Consider the following 24,121-nt stretch of genomic DNA (forward strand, 5'->3'; position numbering starts at 1 on the left):
TAGTTTTCGTCCAAAATTTAAAAGCCGATAATTCATGTTGGATGATAGTCTCGCCGATTAAATTGTTAATAAAAAAATATTAATAGTTGTAACATTCTTTGATAATTAAAATCACTCATAATAAGATCGTTAAAAGGTACAGTGGATATGTTGATCAGAAAGATCTACATCTACATAAATATTTTCTTGACAGCGTGTTCTTTTATTCATTCCCACACATTGTCAATAACAAATCAAATTATAGAACAATTCGATTATACATATACATATCAGACTAGGATGTAATTACTGATTATGCACATTCATACTCAATATCAGTAATACGTGATACAAACTCGAGTAGGACAGCACCAAGGATATCATGGAGAAGAGGGCACAAGCGAAAACCGTATCCGTGTGAGCTCCGCGTTCGCCTCTGCTTCGAGATATTCGAAAGATGCTAATATATTATGTTCCGTCTCCTTTCCATCAAGTCGGAAACAGAGGAAGATTAATGCCAAATAGTAAGTGTGGCAAATAAGTAAGGCGAGTGGCTAAAATATCGAAGATCTTCAAGACGTTTTGCAATTTTTTTTTTTCGCATTTGTTTTTAACAGTGTATAATCAAGTAAATTATTACATAATGCTTTTTTTGATTAAAAAAATATTATTTAATATCTATTAAAAATTTTTGCAATCACACATCCACAAAAAACTCAATCGTATAAATCGGTACTTTGCTTTTAATGTTTTTATGATAAATATTATTCAAAAATGTGCAAAATTTTTTTTTTGAAAAAGACTCTAAAAGCGATAATTAGTATAATTGTGATTGTATATCATTGTAATTTTGTGTAATACAGAAATAAATTTTATTGCAGAACTGTAAAATAATCTTTTGTTTTTTTGTTGACAATAGCAAATCAGTATTTTTATTGTTTTAACATTCTGCCCTGTTCTGTTGTAATCATATGTTTCTGATTCTATTAAAACTTGTTTTTAATATTATTCATTCTATTAATATTTAATGTGATTTATTTATGTAAATATTTATTATAATTAAAGCAGCGCTCGGAATCAGTTGCACATTTCGGTCCGACTCCCGAGTCTCCTGTTCATTAATACATAATATATATAATATATATATATTTAATTATCAATAAAAATAAACATTATTTATGTAGCAAAGAAAATGTTACGATTTCCTGAGAGATGTCTAAACAATCCAGCCTATTTTTAATATAAAACGCTCCTGAGCCAGAGCTATCGGCGGCTCGGTTGGTGACCGGGCGGTAGTGGAGAAACAGAAGGCGTCGTCTCGGGAATCGGCCCGAAATGTGCAATAAATTCCGAGCGCTGAATTAAAATATAGGAGAAAAAATAAATCTTAATATTTATTATTCTCTTAAAAATAAACCAAAAATTCTATACATATATTAACATACAGGGTGTCCCACCAAAAGTGGTCACCTCCTTTTATCTTTGAAATTAAAAGAGATAGTACATAACAAATATATATCAAATTAAATGGTTGAAAGTGAACTCTATTGTGAGCATAATAGTTGCTTACAAAAGCTATTCGTGTTAACGAACGGAAAGATATGTATAATTTTTTTATAATATTGTGGATATTTTGATGTAAGAAAAATTGTAGCGCTGTTTGAAGAGAATACAACGATGTATAATTTAATATAAATATTTTACATATTATACGAATTTTATCGGTTTAAAGTATCGCGGGCGACGTCTACCTTTTCACTTTTCTTTCATTAATTTGCGCATAAAAGTGTTGAAGTAAGATAATTAAAAAATAAATATTTAACGAGATATTGCATAGTTTATGTAAAATTATATTAAATTAAAGTATAAAATATATATATATATATATATATATATATATATATATATATCTCGTAAACTATTTAATTTTTGACCATTCTACCCTCATAACTTTTTACGATGAATATTGCGAGAAAACAATTTATATAAAAAAAATTAGGATAGTTCTATTTAAAAAAATAAAGATGACCTTCAAATCTCCGAAGCACCTCTATCCAGTCAAATTAATATCCTAATCTTTTTTCTTCCTCTAAACCTTACAATTTTTATATAAAACATTTTTTTTGATAACGCATTGTTTTTGAGATATTACGTGTCTAAGTTAAAATGGGACACCCTGTATATCATCATAAATGGTGTTTATGTAAATAGCGTTCAGTTTATAGCGAAATCTCGCTTTTTTGCACATTATTTAACATACCCTACTTTCACAATTAAAAGTCACACGGTTATATGTATATTTTTAAAGAAAAAATTTGGCAATTGAGATCCTGTTTTCGCCTTCAATTCTTTTTTCTCCACACCTATTTATTTTTAAATTTAAAGACTGGCCATGCATCAGCTTTGGAACTTCCAATTTCTTGAGTCAGTTGAGTACGAATCGTGAGCGCCGTCGCGTAGCACATTGCAAATTGAATATAAGGTGAATCGATTTAATAACGAAGCTCATTTGTTAAGGTTGAAGCTTGGAGAAGAGATAATAAAAGTGTTCATACATCGAATCGACGACCACAAAATGGCTGTTATCGAATCGGAATGCAAATCTAAATCACGCATGGAACTCTCGCTGATGGAATCCTCATCGATAGAGGATTTGTCGGCGGTCAATAAGAAACTATCGCCGATTCAGGAGTTCTATCATGGCCAAGGCATCTTCATTACCGGCAGTACTGGTTTTTTCGGAAAATTATTATTAGAAAAACTTCTCAGATTGTGTCTGAGATTGGGCACCATTTTTTTACTGGTGCGGCCAAAAAAAAATAAAAACGTATCACAACGGATAGAAGAAATTTTTGATAATCCGGTAAGTCTTTAATCCTTTTCTTCTTTCCTTTAATCTTGTTCTTCGTCTTCATCACTGGTTTTTTTATCAGGCGGATCATTTCTATCGTCTAACGATATAATGTTATCGTCTATTTGCTCTTTTAATAAATCGTCTTGATCGGTAATTCGACGTCGTGCTGTCCGACTTCTTGTTAGTATTCTATCATGTGTAGGTGGACTGTGAATTAATGCTCTGTCTATTATTTGTTGATTTGGTTCATCTAATTTTTCTTGGGTAAATGGTATCGAATCTGTATTATTTTTAATTACATTTTTATTTTCTTCGGTGTCAGAAAAATGTAATTCGTAATTTTCTTCCTCGCTATCAGAAAGATGCGATTTGTAATAATCATTTTCTTCAGTGTCAGAAAGGCGTAGTTCATAATTATCATCTTTCTCTGAAGAATCGGAGAGATACAATTTATAATTATCTTCTTCTTCGTCAAATTTTCTTTGCGTTTTTTTTACACATGTAAAGCCAATCTAGTAACTGTTAGATAACCAAAAGAAATTCTTACCGTCCTTCGATAGTTTCATATTTTCATATTTCTTGGAATTGTTTAAGAACTTATGTAAATGTCATGTCTGATAATTTTATTACTTAAAGGAACCACTTACTTACAGTTTTTGAAGAGGCAGATCAAAACTGCAGAGCAAAACTCCTACCATTTGTTAAAAAAAAAAATTAAAGTCGAAGATTTATTATGATATTAAATGATAAAAGTTATCGATTTTTATTAATTTTTTATAATAAATTTCTTTTAATTTAGTTAATGTGTAATTTTTGTGGATTTACCATTATTTACTTTATGCAGCTATTTGACAAACTGAAAGACGAGCAGCCGAATTTCCAGGATCGAGTAATCGCTATAACGGGCGATTGTAACCACCCAAATCTCGGAATATCTTCGGAAGATCGGGCTACTCTCATTCGAGAAGTTTCGATTGTCTTTCATATCGCGGCAACAGTAAAATTTAATGAGAAATTGAAATTAGCCGTAACAATTAATGTCGGCGGTACGAAAGACGTTTTAAATCTTTGCAAGGAAATTCCGAATCTAAAGGTATTTAAATATATTTAAGAAACAAAAAACGATAAGAATTACCTAAGAAGCATCTTACAATTATTTCATGATTTGTTATTTATTTATTTATTTATTATTATATTATTTATTATTTACAATTTACTATTTATTTATTATTTATTCAATCGAATGACTTTTCTCCGAAATTTAAAAGTTAAAATTTTATAGTAAAACAACGCGACTGATATTTTACTTGTTCAATTTCTTCAGTCATTTGTGTATGTATCAACCGCGTATGCAAACTGTCCACAAAACGTGATAGAAGAAAAATTTTACGACGCGCCAATGGATTCCGACAAACTACTCACTTTGATGGAATGCACGGATGATAAATTGGCCGAGTATATAACACCGCAGTACGTGAATTTTTCTTTGTTTAAATTTTCGAAAAGAAAAAAGCAAAAAGAAAATCTTATTTTTTTATTTTTTACAGATTATTAGGAAAATGGCCAAATACCTATACTTTTACAAAAGCGATGGCGGAGGATGTGATTAGGAAGCAGGCTGGTAATTTGCCAATCGGCATTTTTCGTCCTGTTATTAGTAAGCACAAGTTTAACATTTTTATTATAACATAAGTTAAAATTAATAATAATTTTTTTAAAAAGTGTCAGCAAATAGGATACACAATTTAAAAAATTATGAATTATTATTTGGATAAAAATGATTAATTATGTTAGTAATAATTAATGATTGTAAATATAGTAATTATTATCCCAAAATAGTAATTAATCTTAATAATAATACATATAGAGATTTGATAAATCTTAAGTTGAAAATGAAGGATTATTATTTTGTTACTTTCAGCAATTGCAACGTATCGGGAACCTATACGAGGTTGGATCGACAATCTATACGGTCCAACAGGAATTATTTTTGGTGCTAGTATTGGATTGCTGCGATCGATTCATTGCGATGGTTCGATAACCACAAATGTGATACCTGCTGATTTAGCAATCAACGCTCTTATCGCGTGCGCATGGGATACAGCTAATACAAAGTACGTTTGTCATCATCATTGTCTTTTTCGATGAATGAATATTATTAGATACAAATTAATCTCAATGCTTGAAAACGCAATTCGGCATTCGACATTTGACATTCTGACAAAAGTGTCATTAGACATATGGTTTTAATATTCAAGTCTTCATATACGTGATTAGGAAGCAAGTTGGTGGCTTGCTGATTGGTATTTTTCGTCCTGCTATTAGTTAGCATAAGTTTTATTTTATTATAACATAAGCTAAAATTAATAAAAATTTTACTACATTTGTAAACATGGTGATGTTATCTCTCGTTACGTCATTGTTTCAGATTAAACAACGATTTGCCTGGTGACATTCCGATTTATAATTACGTGTCTAAGGACAATCCGATAACCTGTAATAATATGAAAAAATTCTTTGAAGAGGGGCTTTTTGAATTTCCCTCCAAAGAAGCGATGTGGTACTATAGCTTTAGATTAACGAAGTACAGACTTGTTCATCTTTTTTTCATATATTTCTGCCACTTGTTCCCAGCTTTGTTGATCGACATGGCAACTTTTTGTCGAAGAAAGAATCCGAGGTAATAATCAAATCAAATCAAACACGACATAAAAAATCTATAGGATTTTTGCATATACAATATATCCTCAAAGCAATTTTCTGTTAAGAACAGTTGCATATATTTATTACACTATAAGAGAAAATAAATTCCATTAATGCTAATATTTATAGCAAGTAAAATAAAATGAGTGGTTTTTATATATTAGAATTTGTTTAAATCTTTAAAGTCGATCAAACAGTATTAAACCATTTAAAATAATTTAGAGCAATTTAGAATAATTACATGGAAAAGTAATTTATTTTTAACTTATATATTAATAATTGTTTATTTAACATTTCTTTATTATGGATTGTTTGTTAAAGATTGCTTCAGTCTTACAACAAAATACACACATCCCTAGATGTGATGGACTATTTCTACCAGCAAGAATGGACATTTACTAATGATCGAGTACGTGCAATGATTGCAAAGTTCACGTCCAATGATCGTAAAAACTTTGATTGCGATATAAAGAATCTCAATTGGAAGGTTCACTTCAAAAGGTACGCGCGCGGAGTGAGAGTGTATCTCATCAAGGATCCCCTGGACACTTTACCGCAAGCACGCGCCAAATGGCGAAGGTATGAAATTTTCAAAATTTTCCAAAAAACTATGCAAAAGCTTCTCTTTACTCATATACTCGATAACAAACTAAAAAATTACCGTTTAGTTTTTGATGGCTTTTATTTATATACATTTATTTCCGAATCGCAATTATGATAAAAATTGGTTTCGTAAAAGTATTGCAAAATTTTTAGCGTCCAATTTGAAGAAAAATTAAATCATATTTTTAAAACTTTATTTTATTGCGTTTCTTCATAAATAGAGAGTATAAAATACGGTACTCTATGTTTAATCTTTTAATATCCAATTAAAAATATATACAGGGTGTCCCAGACTTACCGTATCACCCGTTAATGGCAGATTCCTGAAGTCATTTGGAGACGAAAATCTTAATACCAAAATGTCGAGGCTACTATGGTATTTGAATGGGAAAGGCTTAAAGTTTACCAATCAGTTTATCAGAATTTCGCGCGCTCAGGGACATCGCATCTCTAAAGGACTCTTGCACAACACTTTATTCAATACGTTTTATTCACTTCACTCAGCTCTTATTCACTTTATTTACATTTACATTGACAAATGACGTTTCTCATGTCATGAGAGAAAATCAATACTATCGGTACGAAGTATGATCTGCTACATAAAGTGTTGCACAAGGGTCCTTTCGAGATGCAATGTCCCTGAGCGCGCAAAATTCTGACAAGCTGATTGGTAAACTTTAAGCCTTTCCCATTCAAATACCATAGTAGCCTCGACATTTTGGTATTAAGATTTTCGTCTCCAAATGACCTCAGGAATCTGCCATTAACGGGTGATACGGTAAGTATGGGAAACTCTATATATCTAAACTTGTGGATTATTCATATTACAGATTATATTGGTGCCATCAAGCGTTAAAACTTATATTGACTTTAATTGGCCTGACGTTCTGCTGGTTCATCATATCTATGGTCTTTAAATGTTTCAACGAAAACAAGTGACGCAGGTACGGTACAAGTAGATTTTTTAACTTTCTGCTTTATACATATGATTGAGACGATTATTTTTAATACAATTCTCTGAGAGAGAATCTAGTTGTGCTTTTTTCTTAAAAATAAAATATTATTTTCTATTAATTATTACTGTTTTACTCGTAAAGAGAAGGAACCTACATGAATCCATTCGAACAGATCTCGGGTTTAAAATTGATATACAAATTAGTAATGCAAAAAACTCTTGATTGATACCTTTACTTTCATCTCGTAAGCCGGGAATTCATCGTTGTCATCTACTAGTACAAAATGAAATTAATAGTTACAAATGGCTGAATTCAAGTGCATTTGAATTCAAGACAAAAAATAAGAATCAATTCTTCTTTCGATTTTAACTTACGGGATTTTATTACAAGATTAATAGCTTCCATTATGATGTTTATTTTCAATTTGATATCATCTATTTTAATCTTTTTCTGTATTTTGAATTTGAATCAACGTTCGTACCGAAGTTGTCAAGATGATTTTCATCGACATTATAGAATATTTCATAGTTGCAATTTTATTAATTATGTATAAATCATTTTATTATAATGTTTTATAATTCATTTATGCTTACAGTGGTAGACCCAGCGTAAAAAATGTGACAGAAATAAAACATGTGCTGACGTCATGCTGTGAAAACTGAAACGTAGTTGGTATCATACAGAGGCTGTAATATTAATTATCAACAACATATACAGCAGAAATCGATTATGATCTGTCTTCACATAACTAGAGAAATGTGCTATGTATAAAACAGAATCTGCAATATCAGTTACTGCAGAAACATAGCAGGAATCAAACACAATCTAGCATCGAAAAAAAGCATGTTTAAAAGAATTAATTAATAATTTCAGGTATTTCAAGATTAAATAAATATTTATGTAATATTATTTTTTGTAATATTTTTTGTAATATTTTGTAATAATATATATTTATCTTAATTTTATTGCACATTACCCTAATTATTAATTAGATATATAAATATATAAAATATTAATTTTACTCGATAAATAGTGTATTTATAAGAAGGCTCATTGATTGAAGATCCACTGTTGAGCAACAGAACAATTTCTAATTTGTCTTCGATTATATGTAAGACAGTGACAGATATTTTTCAGCGCGGTATAGCAATCTGTGTTTTCTTCGTTTTCAATTGTATCTGCGATCTCATTATCCTTAGGTGGTGGGACCGAGATAACAGCCCAATAGGCTTATTCTCTAACTTCTTAACGACAATGTCGCTATCGTTATATAGCGAATATTATCGCAAAAATATTTGTACATATCACGGATGCGGTATTTTCTATCGGGCTCCGGCTCTCGAGCCCCACCTACACAAGCGAGAAGCGCATACATGTGCTACGCAAAACGTTCTGCGCTACATGTATACTATACATGCAAAGAAATAATATACAATAAAAGTCAAACGACACGAAGCATATTTTCCTAAATACATTCCTAAATACAGATGTCAGTACGTGCGTTATACACGATCTCGTACGATATAACGAATATAAGAGTATTCTACCGCGTGTATATAAATTATTTAATATATAATTTAATTCAAAAACTCATACAGCAATATGTTCTTTATATTGAAATTGTTATTAATAATCTTACTAAATAAAACGAATGCGTATATCACGCAAAATATCGAAACAGTATTGCTGCCGGCATTCTACCCGACAGACGCAAAAGAGGTACGTGCGTTTTACTGCTTTATTTATTGCTCAATATTCAAAACATAATGCAAAAATTATCAAGTCGCTTCTTAATTGCTGACCAATTTATAGATATCTCTAACTGTAAAAGTTTTCGGACAATTAATTTCACTACACCTTCATAGAAACGATCAGATTGCATCGCCTGAGTATGAAATATGGCAATATCATATAAAAGGCGCTACAGAGAAGCTGTCGCAGTTGAAAGCATCGGATCCTTGTTTATATATTTACAAGGATCGCGTCAGTTCGGCGATTATCAACTTTTGTGACGAACGTGGATTGGTCGGTAAAATCATATATAAAACAAACTGTTCTCAAATTAAAAAATTTTTACATTTAATTTTTATTGCTCTTTTTTACATACATTAACATAAGACTCAAAATACAAATAAATATCTTTTTAATATAGGAAGGACTCATTTTTCTGAAAAACGACAACTTAGAGATTAGACCTCTGTGGAACGACCTTGTGTCTATGTCTTTAGTCGACGACATTTGCGTTGGAGAACAAGTAAATCTTTCATTCGGCATATCTCATCTTATTAAAAGATCATTGCAATATTCCGTCAATTCAAATCTTTATCATGTCGACAATTTTAAGCCAAAGCGACGTTACGTGCGAAATACAATACGAAAATTAACCATAAAACTGGCCGTTTTTCTGGACGCAGAAGCATACACTAGATTGGGGCCTATTGTGGACTACAATGAGAAAAAGTTGCACAATATGATATTAGCATACGTGAATCAAATTTAAGCTGTGTTTCATCATCCGAGTTTGGGTGTTTCTATCGATATTTCGTTGATACATTTAGATACTGTAAATTTACGAGAGAAATATACAGATTTTGGCGGCGAAATAACAAAAATGAGCAAATCGTTCTGCGACTATGCGGAAACTTACAATCCTCCATATGACAATAATTCACGTCACTGGGACGTTGCTCTTATCCTGACTTCAATAAACGTTTTTTTTTGGTCAAAGTCAGAAAACAAAACAGAACGGAAATTTTCCATCATGGCAAATTCTTCATTCCATGCAGTTTGTGAAATGGGGGAGAAATCTTGCGCAATAGTGGAATTCGCTGTTAATGATCGGACGATATCTGCGGGTTTTGGGTCATCTCTTCTTGCTGTTGAAGAGATCGGCCATATGTAAGTTTCTATTTACTTCTTTTACGTGTAAATTAAATTTAAATATTATATTTTATAAAAATGCAAAGAAAGATTAATATAAATAAAATCAATAAACATGACATGAAGAAAATTGAGCCACGCAAGTTATCCGAGTTGACAATTAGAATGTGACAATTCTCAAAGTTTAATTAAATTACAGTTACAAATGTTTTGGTCATTTATAATTTGACTATGTTCAATAAGTTACAATAATTTAAACCACAAAATTCTAATAATAAAATAAAAAATATTTTTATAAGATCAAGTAATTGTCAACATACAAATTAGTGGTCTAGATCTAAGATATCTCCACTCTTTCCAGAAATTTCCGCTATCACCCATAAAGATATTGAAGAGACTTCAATAATAGTTTACTGTAAATAAAAATAGTAACTATTTATATAGGTATAAATAGTTACCTAATATATATATATATAATTTATATATAATAGTTACCTATTTATATATTAGTTACCTAATACCTAATATGGCCACTCTTTAAAAAATAATATTTTTTAAACATAAAATAAGCGTGTGCAAAAGTATACTAATGCTAATTGTCTAATAAAAAAAAAATAAAAAAATTTTTTAAAAAGATATAGTTATCGTCGCATACATGTGATTTTTAAAATGTAATAAAGTAAAACAGTACGTACGAGTGAAATAAACTTTCCAATTTTTTAAGAGAAAAATTCTTTTTTTCTTAAGAACAATATATTGTAAACCAAAAATCGTAAGTACGACAATAAAGCATACTTTTAAAAATATATAATTAACAATTTAAGTTAATTGGACCAAAATTGATCGAGATGTGTTGCACATTATTTCGATAAACGTTTAACAAACGTAGATTTTAGAAGAAAACATATTCGATATAAATAGCAACTATTTGTTACTGTATAAATTGTAACATTCAAAAATTTAGATTTTTAACACATAAAAAAATGTTTTATTTAAATATACTTATTAAAAAAATTGCAAAATTACTCATTTTTGTGTGGTCAAAGTGCGCTCGTTCTCTAATTAACAGGAGTCACACAAAAGTCTTGTGAAATTCTAACTTTTTGGTTTGCGTATTATTACCGTCTTTTGCATTTTTTTTCTCAACTTTCTTTTTATGACTTCCCCGCTCTCATACTTTGTTCTATCTATCATCATTCTCCTTTCAATTCTTTTACACCACAGCTGACTTTTCGAGACATTGTCACTCAAAGTTACATTGCCTCTTAATAACAAACATATGCATTTCTAATTCCTGCTTCTATTTTTATAGATTTTGTCAATTTTAAACAAATTTAGATGTTTGCAATTTCAAAGCACCATTGTTCTGCGATGTTTGATGTTATTGCTTGCTGGTTTATTCTTACTATTTTCCAAACATGACTATTTTTAATATATTGCACATCTGATGGAAATAATATTGCGTTTTATCAATTACTTAATATTAAAAATATTTTAGATTTATCAGAATTTTGTAAAAAATGTAGAGAAATACAAAAAGGTATATAGAACAAACAATAAGTAAAGAGCAATAAGTAAGAGCAAAGAATAGATCTTATATAGGTTAAAATTGAAATACGATGATGTGAACGAAGAAGGATGAATGTGATTAAGAATATTTCTGAACCAAGCTCATTTTCGGGGCCAAATGCTTGAAAGAAATGAAAATACTGTTATTAGAAGCTTGTGTGTTAAATTATTGAAATTTACTAAAGATTGTTAAATTTATAATAAAAAAATTATAATTATACAATTTAATTGTACTTTGAGAATTGTTACATTACAATTATTAGCGGAATTATTATTGGCAACTTGCATGCCTTGATACTCTTTCAAGTCGTATTACCGATATGATAAAAAAATCATTTCTTTGTACAACATAAAGATAAGAACAAAAAAAAGTATAAAGAAATTTTATTTTTTATGTTTCAATAAAAAAGTTCTTCTAACATAAATGATACAATACATAAAAATATAATAAATAAATTGTTACGAAGTAAAGCATATTGTCAATATCCATAATTTATCTGTTAAATAGTTTAGGAATGGATTCCAGTTTAGAAACGTGTCCAAGGTTCAAGCGCATACATTCAGATGAGAAGTACATCAGAAACCAGACAACATGGGCCAAGTGTTGCCGTCCAGTGGCTGAAAACCTCTGGAACGAAAAACCGTGCCTTCGAGATCGTACGAGATCAAAAAACTATGAATACGAAAATAAATTGGACCATTCGCGTTATCACGATTTACCCGGAAGAGAATGGACCGCCAAAGTACAATGCGAGTTATTTTTGCTCGACAAAAATGCGAATGTAGTAACGTTGCTTGATATATGTCGAATCTTACAATGCGAAACGCCAATTTTTTCAAGATATAATAATTTCTTCGCGGGACCAGCACTGGATGGTACATGGATGGTACACTGGATGGTCTTTTTTTCTAAAGAAATCTAAGAAAAGACTGATTTTTTAATTAATTTTTTTTTAGGCACTTATTGCGCACCGGGAAAAGAATGTCGTAGAGGAGAATGCGTGCCCGTTATCGAACCGCCATACATTTTCAAGTATTGTGACAAAGATAATTGGAGTGAATGGGAAGAAGGCACCTGTCAAAGCGGTTGCTTGAAGATTTCTAAAGGTGTAATAGTCAAACGACGTTATTGCAAACATGGGATTTACAAAACGCCGAATTACAGAGGTTTATATTACGACGTAGTCCTGTGCAATGACTCGACGCTTTGCTTTAAAAATTGTATGACAATCGAGCAGTTTACAACCGTGAAATGCACTTTGTTCAAAAGAAAGAAAATGCTTAAAAACTTAACGGTAATCCTGAAAGAAAAACCGGAAAGTCAGGCCCTTCATGATTTCGAAAAGCCGTGGAAAGCCTGTACTATATACTGCCAACAAAAAAAATCACCTATTTTTTACGCACCTTGCTTAGAAATGCTCAACTATGGTATCAATCCATATTTTCCAGATGGAACATGGTGTCACACAGACGAAAATGGTCAGAATTATTATTGTCGTCAGTATTACTGTCTGCCGGAAAACTACTTATTCGAAGAATAATTCTCGAAATGCTCTAAATATGTGTGGACAACAATACAAGAGAAAATAAAATTGCAAACGTTTGCAAATCAGTTTAAAATTGTGTTTGTAATTCATTTAGTAACTAATTTCACCTTTTATTTTGTGCTATAAATCCATTTGTTGTTTATTAAGCAAATTTATACAAAATTACGTAGAATTAACGATATTGAAATCATATTTCTTTGATTACTGTTAGAAAGAACTAAAAGAAACAAATTATTAGTTACTAATTATAAAAAGAGAATACAATAGGTTTGAAAATTAGTGTTCAGAACTAGTTCAGCATATTGTAAAGTGATTTTTGTGATTGATGCCTGTTTTCAGCTCTTTTGTCGCGTACGCCATCTAATAGCTAATTACACGTTCTAAACCAACACTGTTATCCTAAGTATCACTCTTCCCAAATTCAAGATTCGAAAATAAAGATATTTATACATATGTACATGTAGCAAAGAGATAATATACCATGAAAGTCAAACGATACGAATCGTATTCTTAAATACAGATGCCAGTACGTTCGTAATACGCGATCGCGTAAGACATAACAAATATACGAGTATTTTAATGTGCACATAAATTATTTAATATATAATTTAACATTCAAAAACTCATAAAACAACATGTTCTTTATACTGAAGTTGGCGTTAATAATCTTATTAACTGAAACAAACGCGTATATCACGCAAAATATCGAAACGATATTGCTGCCGACATTCTACCCGACAGACGCAAAAGAGGTACGTGCGTTTTACTGCTTTATTCATTGCTTAATATCCAAAACATAATGCAAGAATTATCAAGTCGCTTCTTAATTGCTGACCAATTTATAGATACCTCTAACTGTAAAAGTTTTCGGACAATTGATTCAACTACACTTGCATAGAAATCAGACTGTATCACCTGAGTATGGAGTATGGCAATATCATATAAAAAGCGCTACGGAGAAGCTGCCGCACTTGAAAGCATCGAATTCTTGTTTATATATTCACAAGGATCGTGTCAGTTCAGCGATCATCAACTTTTGTGACGAACGTGGATTGGTCGGTAGAATCATACATATATAAAACGAATTGTTCTCAAATTAAAAAGTTTTTACATTTAATCTTTATTGCTCTTTCTTATATCAACTTTCTTATATCAACATAATATGCAAAATACAAATAAATATTTTCTTAATATAGGAAGGACTCATTTTTCTGAAAAACGACAGCTTGGAGATTAGACCTCTGTGGAACGACCTTGCGTCTATGTTTTTAGTCGACGACATTTGCGTTGGAGAACAAGTTAATCTTTCATTCGGCATACCTTATCTTATTAAACGATCACTGCAATATTCCGATAATTTAAATCTTTATCATGTCGACAATTTTAAGCCGAAGCGACGTTACGTGCGAAATACACAACGAAAATTAATCATAAAACTGGCCGTTTTTCTGAACGAAGAAGCATACATTAAATTGTGGACTACGATGAGAAAAAGTTGCACAATATGATATTAGCATACGTGAATCAAATTCAAGCTGTGTTCCATCATCCGAGTTTGGGTGTATCTATCGATATTTCGTTGGTACATTTCGATACTATAAATTCACGACTGCAAAATTTTGCAGATGTTGACGGCGAAATAATAAAATTGAGCAAATCGTTCTGCGACTTTGCGGAATCTTACAATCCTCCATATGACAATAATTCACGTCACTGGGACATTGATCTTATCCTGACCTCAAGAAACATTTTTTTTTGTCAGGAAAGACAGAACGGCAATCTTTCATTATGGCCGAATCTTTATTTAATACAGTTTGTGAAGTGGGGGAGCACTCTTGCGCAATAGTGGAATTCGCTGTTGAACAGCAGACGATATCTGCGGGTTTTGGGTCATCTCTTCTTGCTGTTGAAGAGATCGGCAATATGTAAGTTTCTATTTATTTCTTTTACGTGTAAATTAAGTTTAAATATTACATTTTATAAAAATACAAAGAAAGATTAATATAAATAAAATCAATAAACATGGCATGAAGAAAATCGAGCCACGCAAGTTATCCGAGTTGACGATTATAATGTGACAATTCTCAAAGTATAATTAAATTACAGTTACAAATATTTTGGTCATTTATTATCTGACTATGTTCAATAAGTTACAATAATTTGAATCACAAAATTCTAATAATAAAATAAAAAATATTTTTATAAGATCAAGTAATTGACAACATACAGATTAGTCGTCTAGTTCTAAGAGATCTCCACTGTTGCGCCTACTATGGTAGCGGTAGGCGCTGCGTATAGATTCGGGATTCGCCGTGCTGGTCAAGGGGGCTGTGGCTCGGAGAGTGTAGAATAATTAGGCACTTCTGAATATATATAGAATAGCTTTTATTTGGTATCTTCTTATTACACTTGTCACCTCACTTATTCGGCGACCGTACTACCGTGGTTACGCGTGTACGCGACGTGTCGTGCTTCGTCCGGAACTTTGCTGATAAAAACCCGCGGCGCCTTGTGTGCCGCCTTAATTTATACGGATCAGTATTCGGAACACAATGAGACTTGAACTATATCGATCCATTGTGTTACCAAAATGCTGATCTGTTTAACCTACTTTAGACGCAAGTGACACTCGGGCTTCTAAGAACGAGTGCTCGCGTCAGCGCCTAATTGTTTAATAATTAAATAACTTTTGTCACAGGATTCTCGAGAAGTGGCCTCGATTAATGGCCTTCTAAATGTTTATTATTGTTATTGCCTAATTAACCTATAATTATTACGTTGTGGTCTTTCGACACACAACACCACTCTTTCCAGGAATTTCCGCTATCACCCTTAAAGATATTGAAGAGACTTTAATAATAGTTTACTGTAAAAAAATAGTAACTATTTATGCCTAATATGGCCACTCTTTAAAAATTAATATTTTTCAAACATAAAATAAGCGTGTGCAAAAGTATACTAACGCTACTTGTCTAATAAAAAAAATCAAAAGATTTGTAAAAAACATATAGCTATCGTCGCATACATGTGATTTTTAAAATTTAATAAAGTAAAACAGCACGTACGAGTGAAATAAACTTTCTAATTTTTTAAGAGAAAAATTTCCTCTTTTCATCAAGAACAATATATTGTAAAAATCGTAATATATATTGCAGAAATCGTAAGTACGACAATAAAGCATACTTTTAAAAGTATTTAATTAAATGTTTAAGTTAATTGGACCAAAATTGATTGAGATGCGTATCATTTCAATAAACGTTTAAGAAACGTAGATTTTAGAAGAAACCACATTCAATATAAGTAGCAACTATTTGATACTGTATAAATTGTAACATTAAAAAATTTAGTGGTTCAACCATAAAAAAAATGTTTTATTTAAATGTATTTATTTAAAAAATTGCAAAATTACTCATTTTTGTGTGGTTAAAGTGCGCTCGTTCTCTAATTAACAGGAGTCACACAGAAGTCTTGTGAAATTCTAACTTTTCGGTTTGCGTTTTATTACCGTCTTTTGCATTTTTTTCTCAATTTTCTTTTTATGACTTTTCCGCTCTCATACTTTGTTCTATCTATCACCATTCTCTTTTCAATTCCCTTACACCACAGCTGATTTTTCGAGACATTGTCACTAAAAGTTACCTTGCCCCTTAATAACAAACATATGCACTTGTAATTCCTGCTTCTATTTTTATAGGTTTTGTCAATTTTGGACAAAGGAGGATGTTAAATATATGTCGATTTTGGCCCATAGTGTGGAACCAAAACTAGAAATGATTTTTTATAAATTTTATACTGTAGAATCACGTGGTAAAGTTTGTTTTTTTCTAGACAGCGGGGAAAGTACGAAAAAAATTGAAAAAAGACCATGAAAACTGCAATTTCCCAAGTTGGTTAAAGTTTGGAACATTCTTGGAGCGATTTTAAAAAAATGATTTGTCGCTCTTGTCCTTTTGCAGAGAAAAAATTTCAAGTCAAACAAACAAAGTACAAAAGAGACCGCTCCGATACATGCGTCGGAAGACACCTTTATACCCGAAAAACCACCCCCAAAAAACCACCCCCTCGGAAAATTGCATTTTTTATAGTCTTTTTTCAATTTTTCCGTATTTTTTCCGCTCTCTAGAGGAAAACAAACTTTACCACATAATTCTACGGTATGAAATCTATAAAAAACCATTTGAAGTTTTGGTTTTACACCATGGGCCAAAATCGACCTATATTTAACATTCTTTTTTAGATGTTTGCGATTCCAAAGTACCATCGTTCTGCGATGTTTGATGTTATTGCTTGCTGGTTTATTCTTATTATTTTCCAAACATGACCATTTTAAATATATTGCACATCTGATGGAAATAATATTGCGTTTTATCAATTATTTAATATTAAAAATATACTCACCCGAAAAAAAAGCGGTACACTGAAAATGTGGGAAAAATTCATCAAATTTCAACTGACGATAACTTTGTAAATAATAAAGATAGAAAGTTCTATAAAATATGGAAATGAAGCTAAAAATCTCTACTTTAAGAATCAATTTATTTCGATGTTGCAAAATAAATTTATTGAAAATGGCGGATGACAAAGCGCGAGCATGCAAAATTGAAAAATAATGGTTCGAGTTTGCGACGGTGCACGGTATAAACAAAAAATTGTAGCTTATTGGGATCAAAAGCGTACGAAAGTACAGAGTCTCCTCTTTAAAATGCTTTTTTATGCATCTCGATACGATGATTTTTCGCCGAGAGATTCGCATTTGAAGAAAAAGGCAGATTCTTACTTCAAATGCGAATCTCTCGGCGAAAAATCATCGTATCGAGATGCATAAAAAAGCATTTTAAAGAGGAGACTCTGTACTTTCGTACGCTTTTGATCCCAATAAGCTACAATTTTTTGTTTATACCGTGCACCGTCGCAAACTCGAACCATTATTTTTCAATTTTGCATGCTCGCGCTTTGTCATCCGCCATTTTCAATAAATTTATTTTGCAACATCGAAATAAATTGATTCTTAAAGTAGAGATTTTTAGCTTTATTTCCATATTTTATAGAACTTTTTATCTTTATTATTTACGAAGTTATCGTCAGTTGAAATTTGATGAATTTTTCCCACATTTTCAGTGTACCGCTTTTTTTTCGGGTGAGTGTATATATTTAGCATACAATATATATATATAAATAATTTTAAATTAATACACCTCTTAATTGTAAAAGTTTTTCTCACCGCGGCAAGATAGGTGTAAGTCGAGAAAGACATTTGTATTTTTTTTACTTTTTTATTTTTTTAATATTTTTTTTTGTAATATGCAATTTAAACGACGTCTTTGATCAATACAACAAAACAGAATTGACAAACATATTTAATAAAAACGGGAGAGCAAATGCTGAATTTTTTTTCTCTGATTTCAGTGGGAAGGAAGCAAATGCCCCCTCTTACCCCCCCCCCCCCCCCTGTGAACGCTCATGCTAAGAGCAAAGAATAGATCTTATATAAATTAAAATTGAAATACGATGATGTGAATGAAGAAGGATAAATGTGATTAAGAATATTTCTGAATCAAGCTCATTTTTGGATCCAAATGCTTGAAAGAAATGAAAATACTGTTATTATTAGTTTGTGCGTTAAATTATTGAAATCTACTGAAGATTGTTAAATTTATGATAAAAAAATTTTAATTGTACAATTTAATTGTACTTTGAGAATTATTACATTACAATTATTAGCGGAATTATTACTGGCAACTTGCGTATCTCGATACTCTTTCATGTCGTATTACTTATTTGATAAAAAAATCATTTCTTTGTACAACATAAAGATAAAAACAAAAAGAAAGTATAAAAAAATTTTATTTTTTTTTTAAATAATGTTTCAATAAAAAAGTTCTTCTAACATAAATTATAAAGTATATAAAAATATTGTAAATAAATTGTTGCAAAGTAAAGCATATTGTCAATATCCATAATTTATCTGTTAAATAGTTTAGGAATGGATTCCAGTTTAGAAACGTGTCCAAGGTTCAAACGCATGTATTCAGATAAGAAGTACTTCAGAAACCAGGACACATGGGCCGAATGTTGCCGTCCAATGGCTGAAAACCTCTGGAACGAAAAACCGTGTCTTCGAGGTCATACGAGATCGGAAAACCAAGAATACGAAAATAAATTGGACCATTCGCGTTATCACGATTTACCCGGGAGAGAATGGACCGCCAAAGCACAATGCGAGTTATTTATGCTCGAGAAAGATGCGAACGTAGTTACATTGCTTGATATATGTCGAATCTTACAATGCGAAGCTCCAATTTTTTTAGGGAATAACTTTTTCTTCGCGGGACCAGCACTCGATGGTAAATCTTTTTTTCTAAAAAAATCTAAGAAAAGACTTTGATTTTTTAATTAATTTTTTTTCAGGCACTTATTGCGCACCGGGAAAAGAATGTCGTAGAGGAGAATGCGTGCCCGTTATCGAACCGCCATACATTTTCAAGTATTGCGACGAAGATAATTGGAGTGAATGGGAAGAAGGCACCTGTCGAAGCGGTTGCTTGAAGAAGTCTAAAGGTGTAGGAATCAAACGACGTTCTTGCAAACATGGGACTTTTAGAACGTCGAATTGCGGAGGTTTATATTACGACGTAGTCCTGTGCAATGACTCGATGCTTTGCTCCGAAAATCGCACGACAATCGCTCAGTTTACAACCTCGAAATGCAATCTTATTAGCAATAAGATGAAGCTTGAAAAGTTAACGGTGACCCTGAAAAACGGGTCGGGAAGTCAGGCTTTTCATGATGTCGAAAATCCGTGGTTAGCCTGTACTATATACTGCCATCAAGAAAAATCATCTCTTCTCTACTCACCTCGCCTAGAAATGCTCAACTATGGTATCAATCCATATTTTCCAGATGGAACGTGGTGTCACAGAGACAAAAAAGGTCAGGATTATTATTGTCGCCAGCATTACTGTCTGCCGGAAAACTACTCATTCGAAGAATAATTCTCGAAATGTACTAATGTGTGGACAAGAATACAAGAGAAAATAAAATACAAAACGTTTGCAAATCAGTTTAAAATTGTGTTTGTAATTCATTTAGTAACTAATTTCACCTCTTATTTTGTGCTATAAATCCATTTGTTGTTTATTAAGCAAATTTATACAAAATTACGTAGAATTAACGATATTGAAATCATATTTTTTTGATTACTGTTAGAAAGAACTGAAAGAAACAAATTAATAGTTATTAATTATAAAAAAAGAATACAATGGGTGTGAATATAAGTGTTCACAATTAGTTCAGCATTTAGTAATGTGTGATTTTTTTGTGATTGATGCCTGCTTTCAGCTCTTTTATCGCACGCGCCATAATAACTAATTGCACTTTCTAAATCTACACTATTATCCTAAATACCACTCTTCTCAAATTCAGGATCCAAAAACAAAATATTTATACTTACATGTAGGAAAGAGATAATAAGCTTATACCATAAAAGTCAAACGACACGAATCATATTCAGGGCCGCAATTTATACTTTTGGAGGCTCTGGGCGCAACTTAATTATGAGGCCTCAAAAGAACAAGTCTATTTCAGTTAATCAAATTTATATGCATTTTTTTTTAAGTTTATTAAAAATAAAAGTCGACATGCATTTCATGATGCAAATAGACGTAATTTAATAAACAATTACCGCTTACAAATTTTTTAGCGGCCTCTAGTTTTTATATTATTGTATATTTAATATTTAAAATTTAATATTTAAAAGTAAGTATTTTATTTTGAAACTATAACCTAGGTTGTTTTTTATATTATCATTAGTGAGGAATAAGATTTCAAAATGTGGTTTCAGTTTGCGCCTAATGCCCCTTATGATAAATGCGGGCGTGATAACTCAAGATATTTTTTAATGGTTTTAATCCTATTATTATATATTAATCCTATTATTATATTTTTCATAATAGCAAGCAAGGTACATACCTTGCAAGTTTTTTTTGCGCAAAAATATGAATAGATGTGATTGACAACTTAGTGATTAATTTCTCAATGTTTTTGTCTATATTTATTAGGCATAATTAAGAAATAAGATAATATGTATATTTAAAATAACGTTAAATAAGATTTTTGTTCAAAGCACTAACAATTAAATAAGACATTAGTTTTATACAAAGTACATTAATATCAACAAGTTTTAATATTTTCTGTTATCTTTGCAAAGCTTAATATTTTTTTTATTCTAGGAAGAAGGATATAAAATATTGAACAAACAGATTTTATAACTTTTTTTCAAATTAGGAGCAAAATGGTACGAGATAAAGGTATGATAATAACAATATTAAAAATAAAAAATTTAGTCAGTTTTTAAAAAAAGAAATAAAAATGCTAACTGTAAAAAAATCTATTTACGATTGTTACACAATCGTTGCACTTTTTCAAAATTTCATAAATTTAACATCAGAGAGAAATAACATTTCTTTTCGGTCAAAGGAGCTGAGTATGTTATCTCACCATCCGTATCTTTTATTTTTGCACAATTATCGTGCAAAATCCACTCGATCTACATGGAAATGGCTTGAGTTATCTTCTATTAGAAATAATTTATTATGCTTAAACATAAATTACAATTTTTGTAAGTTAAACAATGCAATATTAAAAAATTATGATACTTACTAAGCATAATAACATTATTATCTGAAAGAATGAAACATTTCGTTAGCGTGATTCTTGTAAATCACCGTTTTGTCAGCAGTAAAGTGCACTAGAATATTATAAGTCATAAATTATGTAGGATATTTATGAAATTAACTTTTATTCTATTTAGATTCTATACATGCCAACGAACTTTATTTTTATTAATTATTTATTAATTTAAGTAAGTAACACATTTCGTCAATTATTGAATATTATTTATGTGAAGAAGTCAAATTATTGTAATATGTTTTTCAACCATGCATTGAATGATCAAAGTTATGACATACAATTAAGCTATACAAGATTGTTCACGATTTGCGCAACATAGATAAAGTATTAATAAACGAAAATGACTTCCTTGATACATAATTTCTATATTGCCAGTTTGATACTCTTATAAATTTTTCTGTTGAAATATCACAATAGAAACGCGCCGCAACGTATAACAAGATAAACTCTCTTATTTGCTATCATAAAAGAATTTTTCTTTAATTAAATAATAATTCTTTCTAATTCATTAATTATATGTCAATCCAGTAATATAGAAATCGTTTACTTTGATGGATTACAATTTTATATAACGTTTAGCAAAAGCGCGTATGACTTTCCCCACATCGACACACGAAATAATAAACATCATTGACTTTATGTACAGCAGCTTGGACGTATGTATCAGAGCAGTACATTTAGCAGTTGTCATACGAAACAGATAACCACGTTTTACAATTCACATTCTTGTCGTTTATAAGCCGCTTTCAACATAGGAGAAGAAACGAGGTAATAGTCACCGTACGTTTAATTCAGAATTATTTATCAGATAAAATACCAAATTTATATCAGTTAAATTAATTTCAACATACATTTTATAACATTTTCTATATCATAGCGACATTTATACTATGTGAATCTTTTTCATCTTGAAAAACATATTAAAGTAACATTTCCTTTATAATTCTTTTAAGATTATGAATAGACAATGTAAAAATGTACATAAATTATTTATTTGTCAAGATAGAATAATATAATAAAATTTCTTTAAGCAAAATTCAAAGTACACAACTTTGTTCGATTGAATAAAATTTATAACTATACTTTTCAGAAGGATTGTTCTAATATTACACAACTTGGATATTTTAAAATGCATACAATATCCTACCCATTTCAATTTTGAATTGCATTAAATTGCATAGATTTTTACAATAATGCAAAATAAAGGTATCGTTCAGAAAAGATCAAGAAAATTAAAATCTGATAAAGTTTTGAAGAAAAGAGTAAAATCGAGGATTGGAAAATGTTGAAACATTCTTTTTGACTTTCGCGCCAATTATATTTTCTTTTGGCTTCCGCCGATATCGCATCGGACCCCGCTACGATGCAGGCGCCTCTATTAACGACGTTCACGCCGTATTATAATTATTCTTCTCAGTTCTCATGTTATGTTCACCGGCGCTCTTACACGTGTTCGCTTGTTCGCGCCTATGTTCTTTTTTTTGTACTCTCGTATAATATATACTTTTCATTTGTTAGTGTCATTGCAGTTCATTTTCATTCCCGAATCTTTCGTATAACAGGTTATGGGCCCAGGCCCGCAAGACTTATTAGGAAGTGCTTTCTTTCTCGTCTTTTCGTGAAACGTTTATTTTGTTTCCTCGCGAGCCGACATATTCCTTTGCTACCTTGCGATTCGGTCGAGCTGTTGCCAAGTGTGTGCTTTTTTCAACGACACATTGGACAAATACAGAGTGCAAAATGAGTGAGAATTCAGACTTGAGAAATATAACAAAGTTCGATGGACAAAACTTCCAGTTATGGAAATTCCAAATGAAGGCCATCTTTGTCGCACATGATCTCTTAAAGATTGTCGAGGGTATCGAAGTTAAACCAGAAAACCCGGACGACCTTCGAAATGCTTGGACAAAAAGGGATGCCCGAGCAATGTTCATTATATCGTCCTCAATGGAATATTCGCAACTCGAGTACCTTATCACGTGCACGACAGCAGCAGAGATGTGGACGAAGCTTAGCTCCATCCATGAGCAGAAAAGTGCATCAAACAAATTAACGCTTACGACAAAATTCCATGAATACCGCATGGCGCCTGGCGATTCTATTGCTCAGCACATTGCCAAAATCGAAAATATGGCAAATCAGTTAAAAGACATTGATGAAAACGTATCGGACATTATGATAATGGCCAAAATACTCGGAACCTTACCTTCAAAATACAACGCCCTTATCTCGGCTTGGGACAGCGTGAACGCAGCGGAACAAACACTCCCCCGGCTACGAGAAAGACTGATACGAGAAGAAGCCCGAATGACATCGATGGATGAAACGAGTAATGCCCTGGC

At 31.2% G+C, this 24,121-nt stretch overlaps 1 protein-coding gene across 6 annotated transcripts; it reads left to right on the forward strand.

The window, feature by feature from the left end:
* Window positions 1–1,942: 1,942 nt before the first annotated feature.
* Window positions 1,943–16,082, forward strand: LOC136999078 (fatty acyl-CoA reductase wat-like). Of its 6 annotated transcripts, XR_010889519.1 has the most exons (14): window positions 1,943–2,842; window positions 3,678–3,926; window positions 4,158–4,303; window positions 4,381–4,490; window positions 4,755–4,947; window positions 5,262–5,513; window positions 5,858–6,115; window positions 6,970–7,083; window positions 7,691–8,814; window positions 8,908–9,993; window positions 12,053–12,431; window positions 12,502–13,843; window positions 13,937–14,146; window positions 14,288–16,082. XR_010889519.1 is itself a non-coding variant. In XM_067352621.1 (9 exons), exons 1-8 carry the CDS (start codon window positions 2,555–2,557, stop codon window positions 7,076–7,078), a joined length of 1,605 nt encoding a protein of 534 aa, XP_067208722.1. In that variant the 5' UTR covers window positions 1,943–2,554; the 3' UTR covers window positions 7,079–7,083; window positions 7,691–9,525. The 6 variants fall into 6 exon arrangements, 1 of the variants encoding a protein (XP_067208722.1); XR_010889492.1 differs by lacking the exons at window positions 12,053–12,431; window positions 12,502–13,843; window positions 13,937–14,146; window positions 14,288–16,082 and having other exon boundaries at window positions 8,908–9,124; window positions 9,248–9,525; XR_010889491.1 differs by lacking the exons at window positions 12,053–12,431; window positions 12,502–13,843; window positions 13,937–14,146; window positions 14,288–16,082 and having other exon boundaries at window positions 8,908–9,120; window positions 9,248–9,525.
* The last annotated feature ends 8,039 nt before the right edge of the window (window positions 16,083–24,121 follow it).

Source organism: Linepithema humile, chromosome 1, assembly GCF_040581485.1.
Source record: "Linepithema humile isolate Giens D197 chromosome 1, Lhum_UNIL_v1.0, whole genome shotgun sequence".
NCBI classification, from domain to species: domain Eukaryota; kingdom Metazoa; phylum Arthropoda; class Insecta; order Hymenoptera; family Formicidae; genus Linepithema; species Linepithema humile.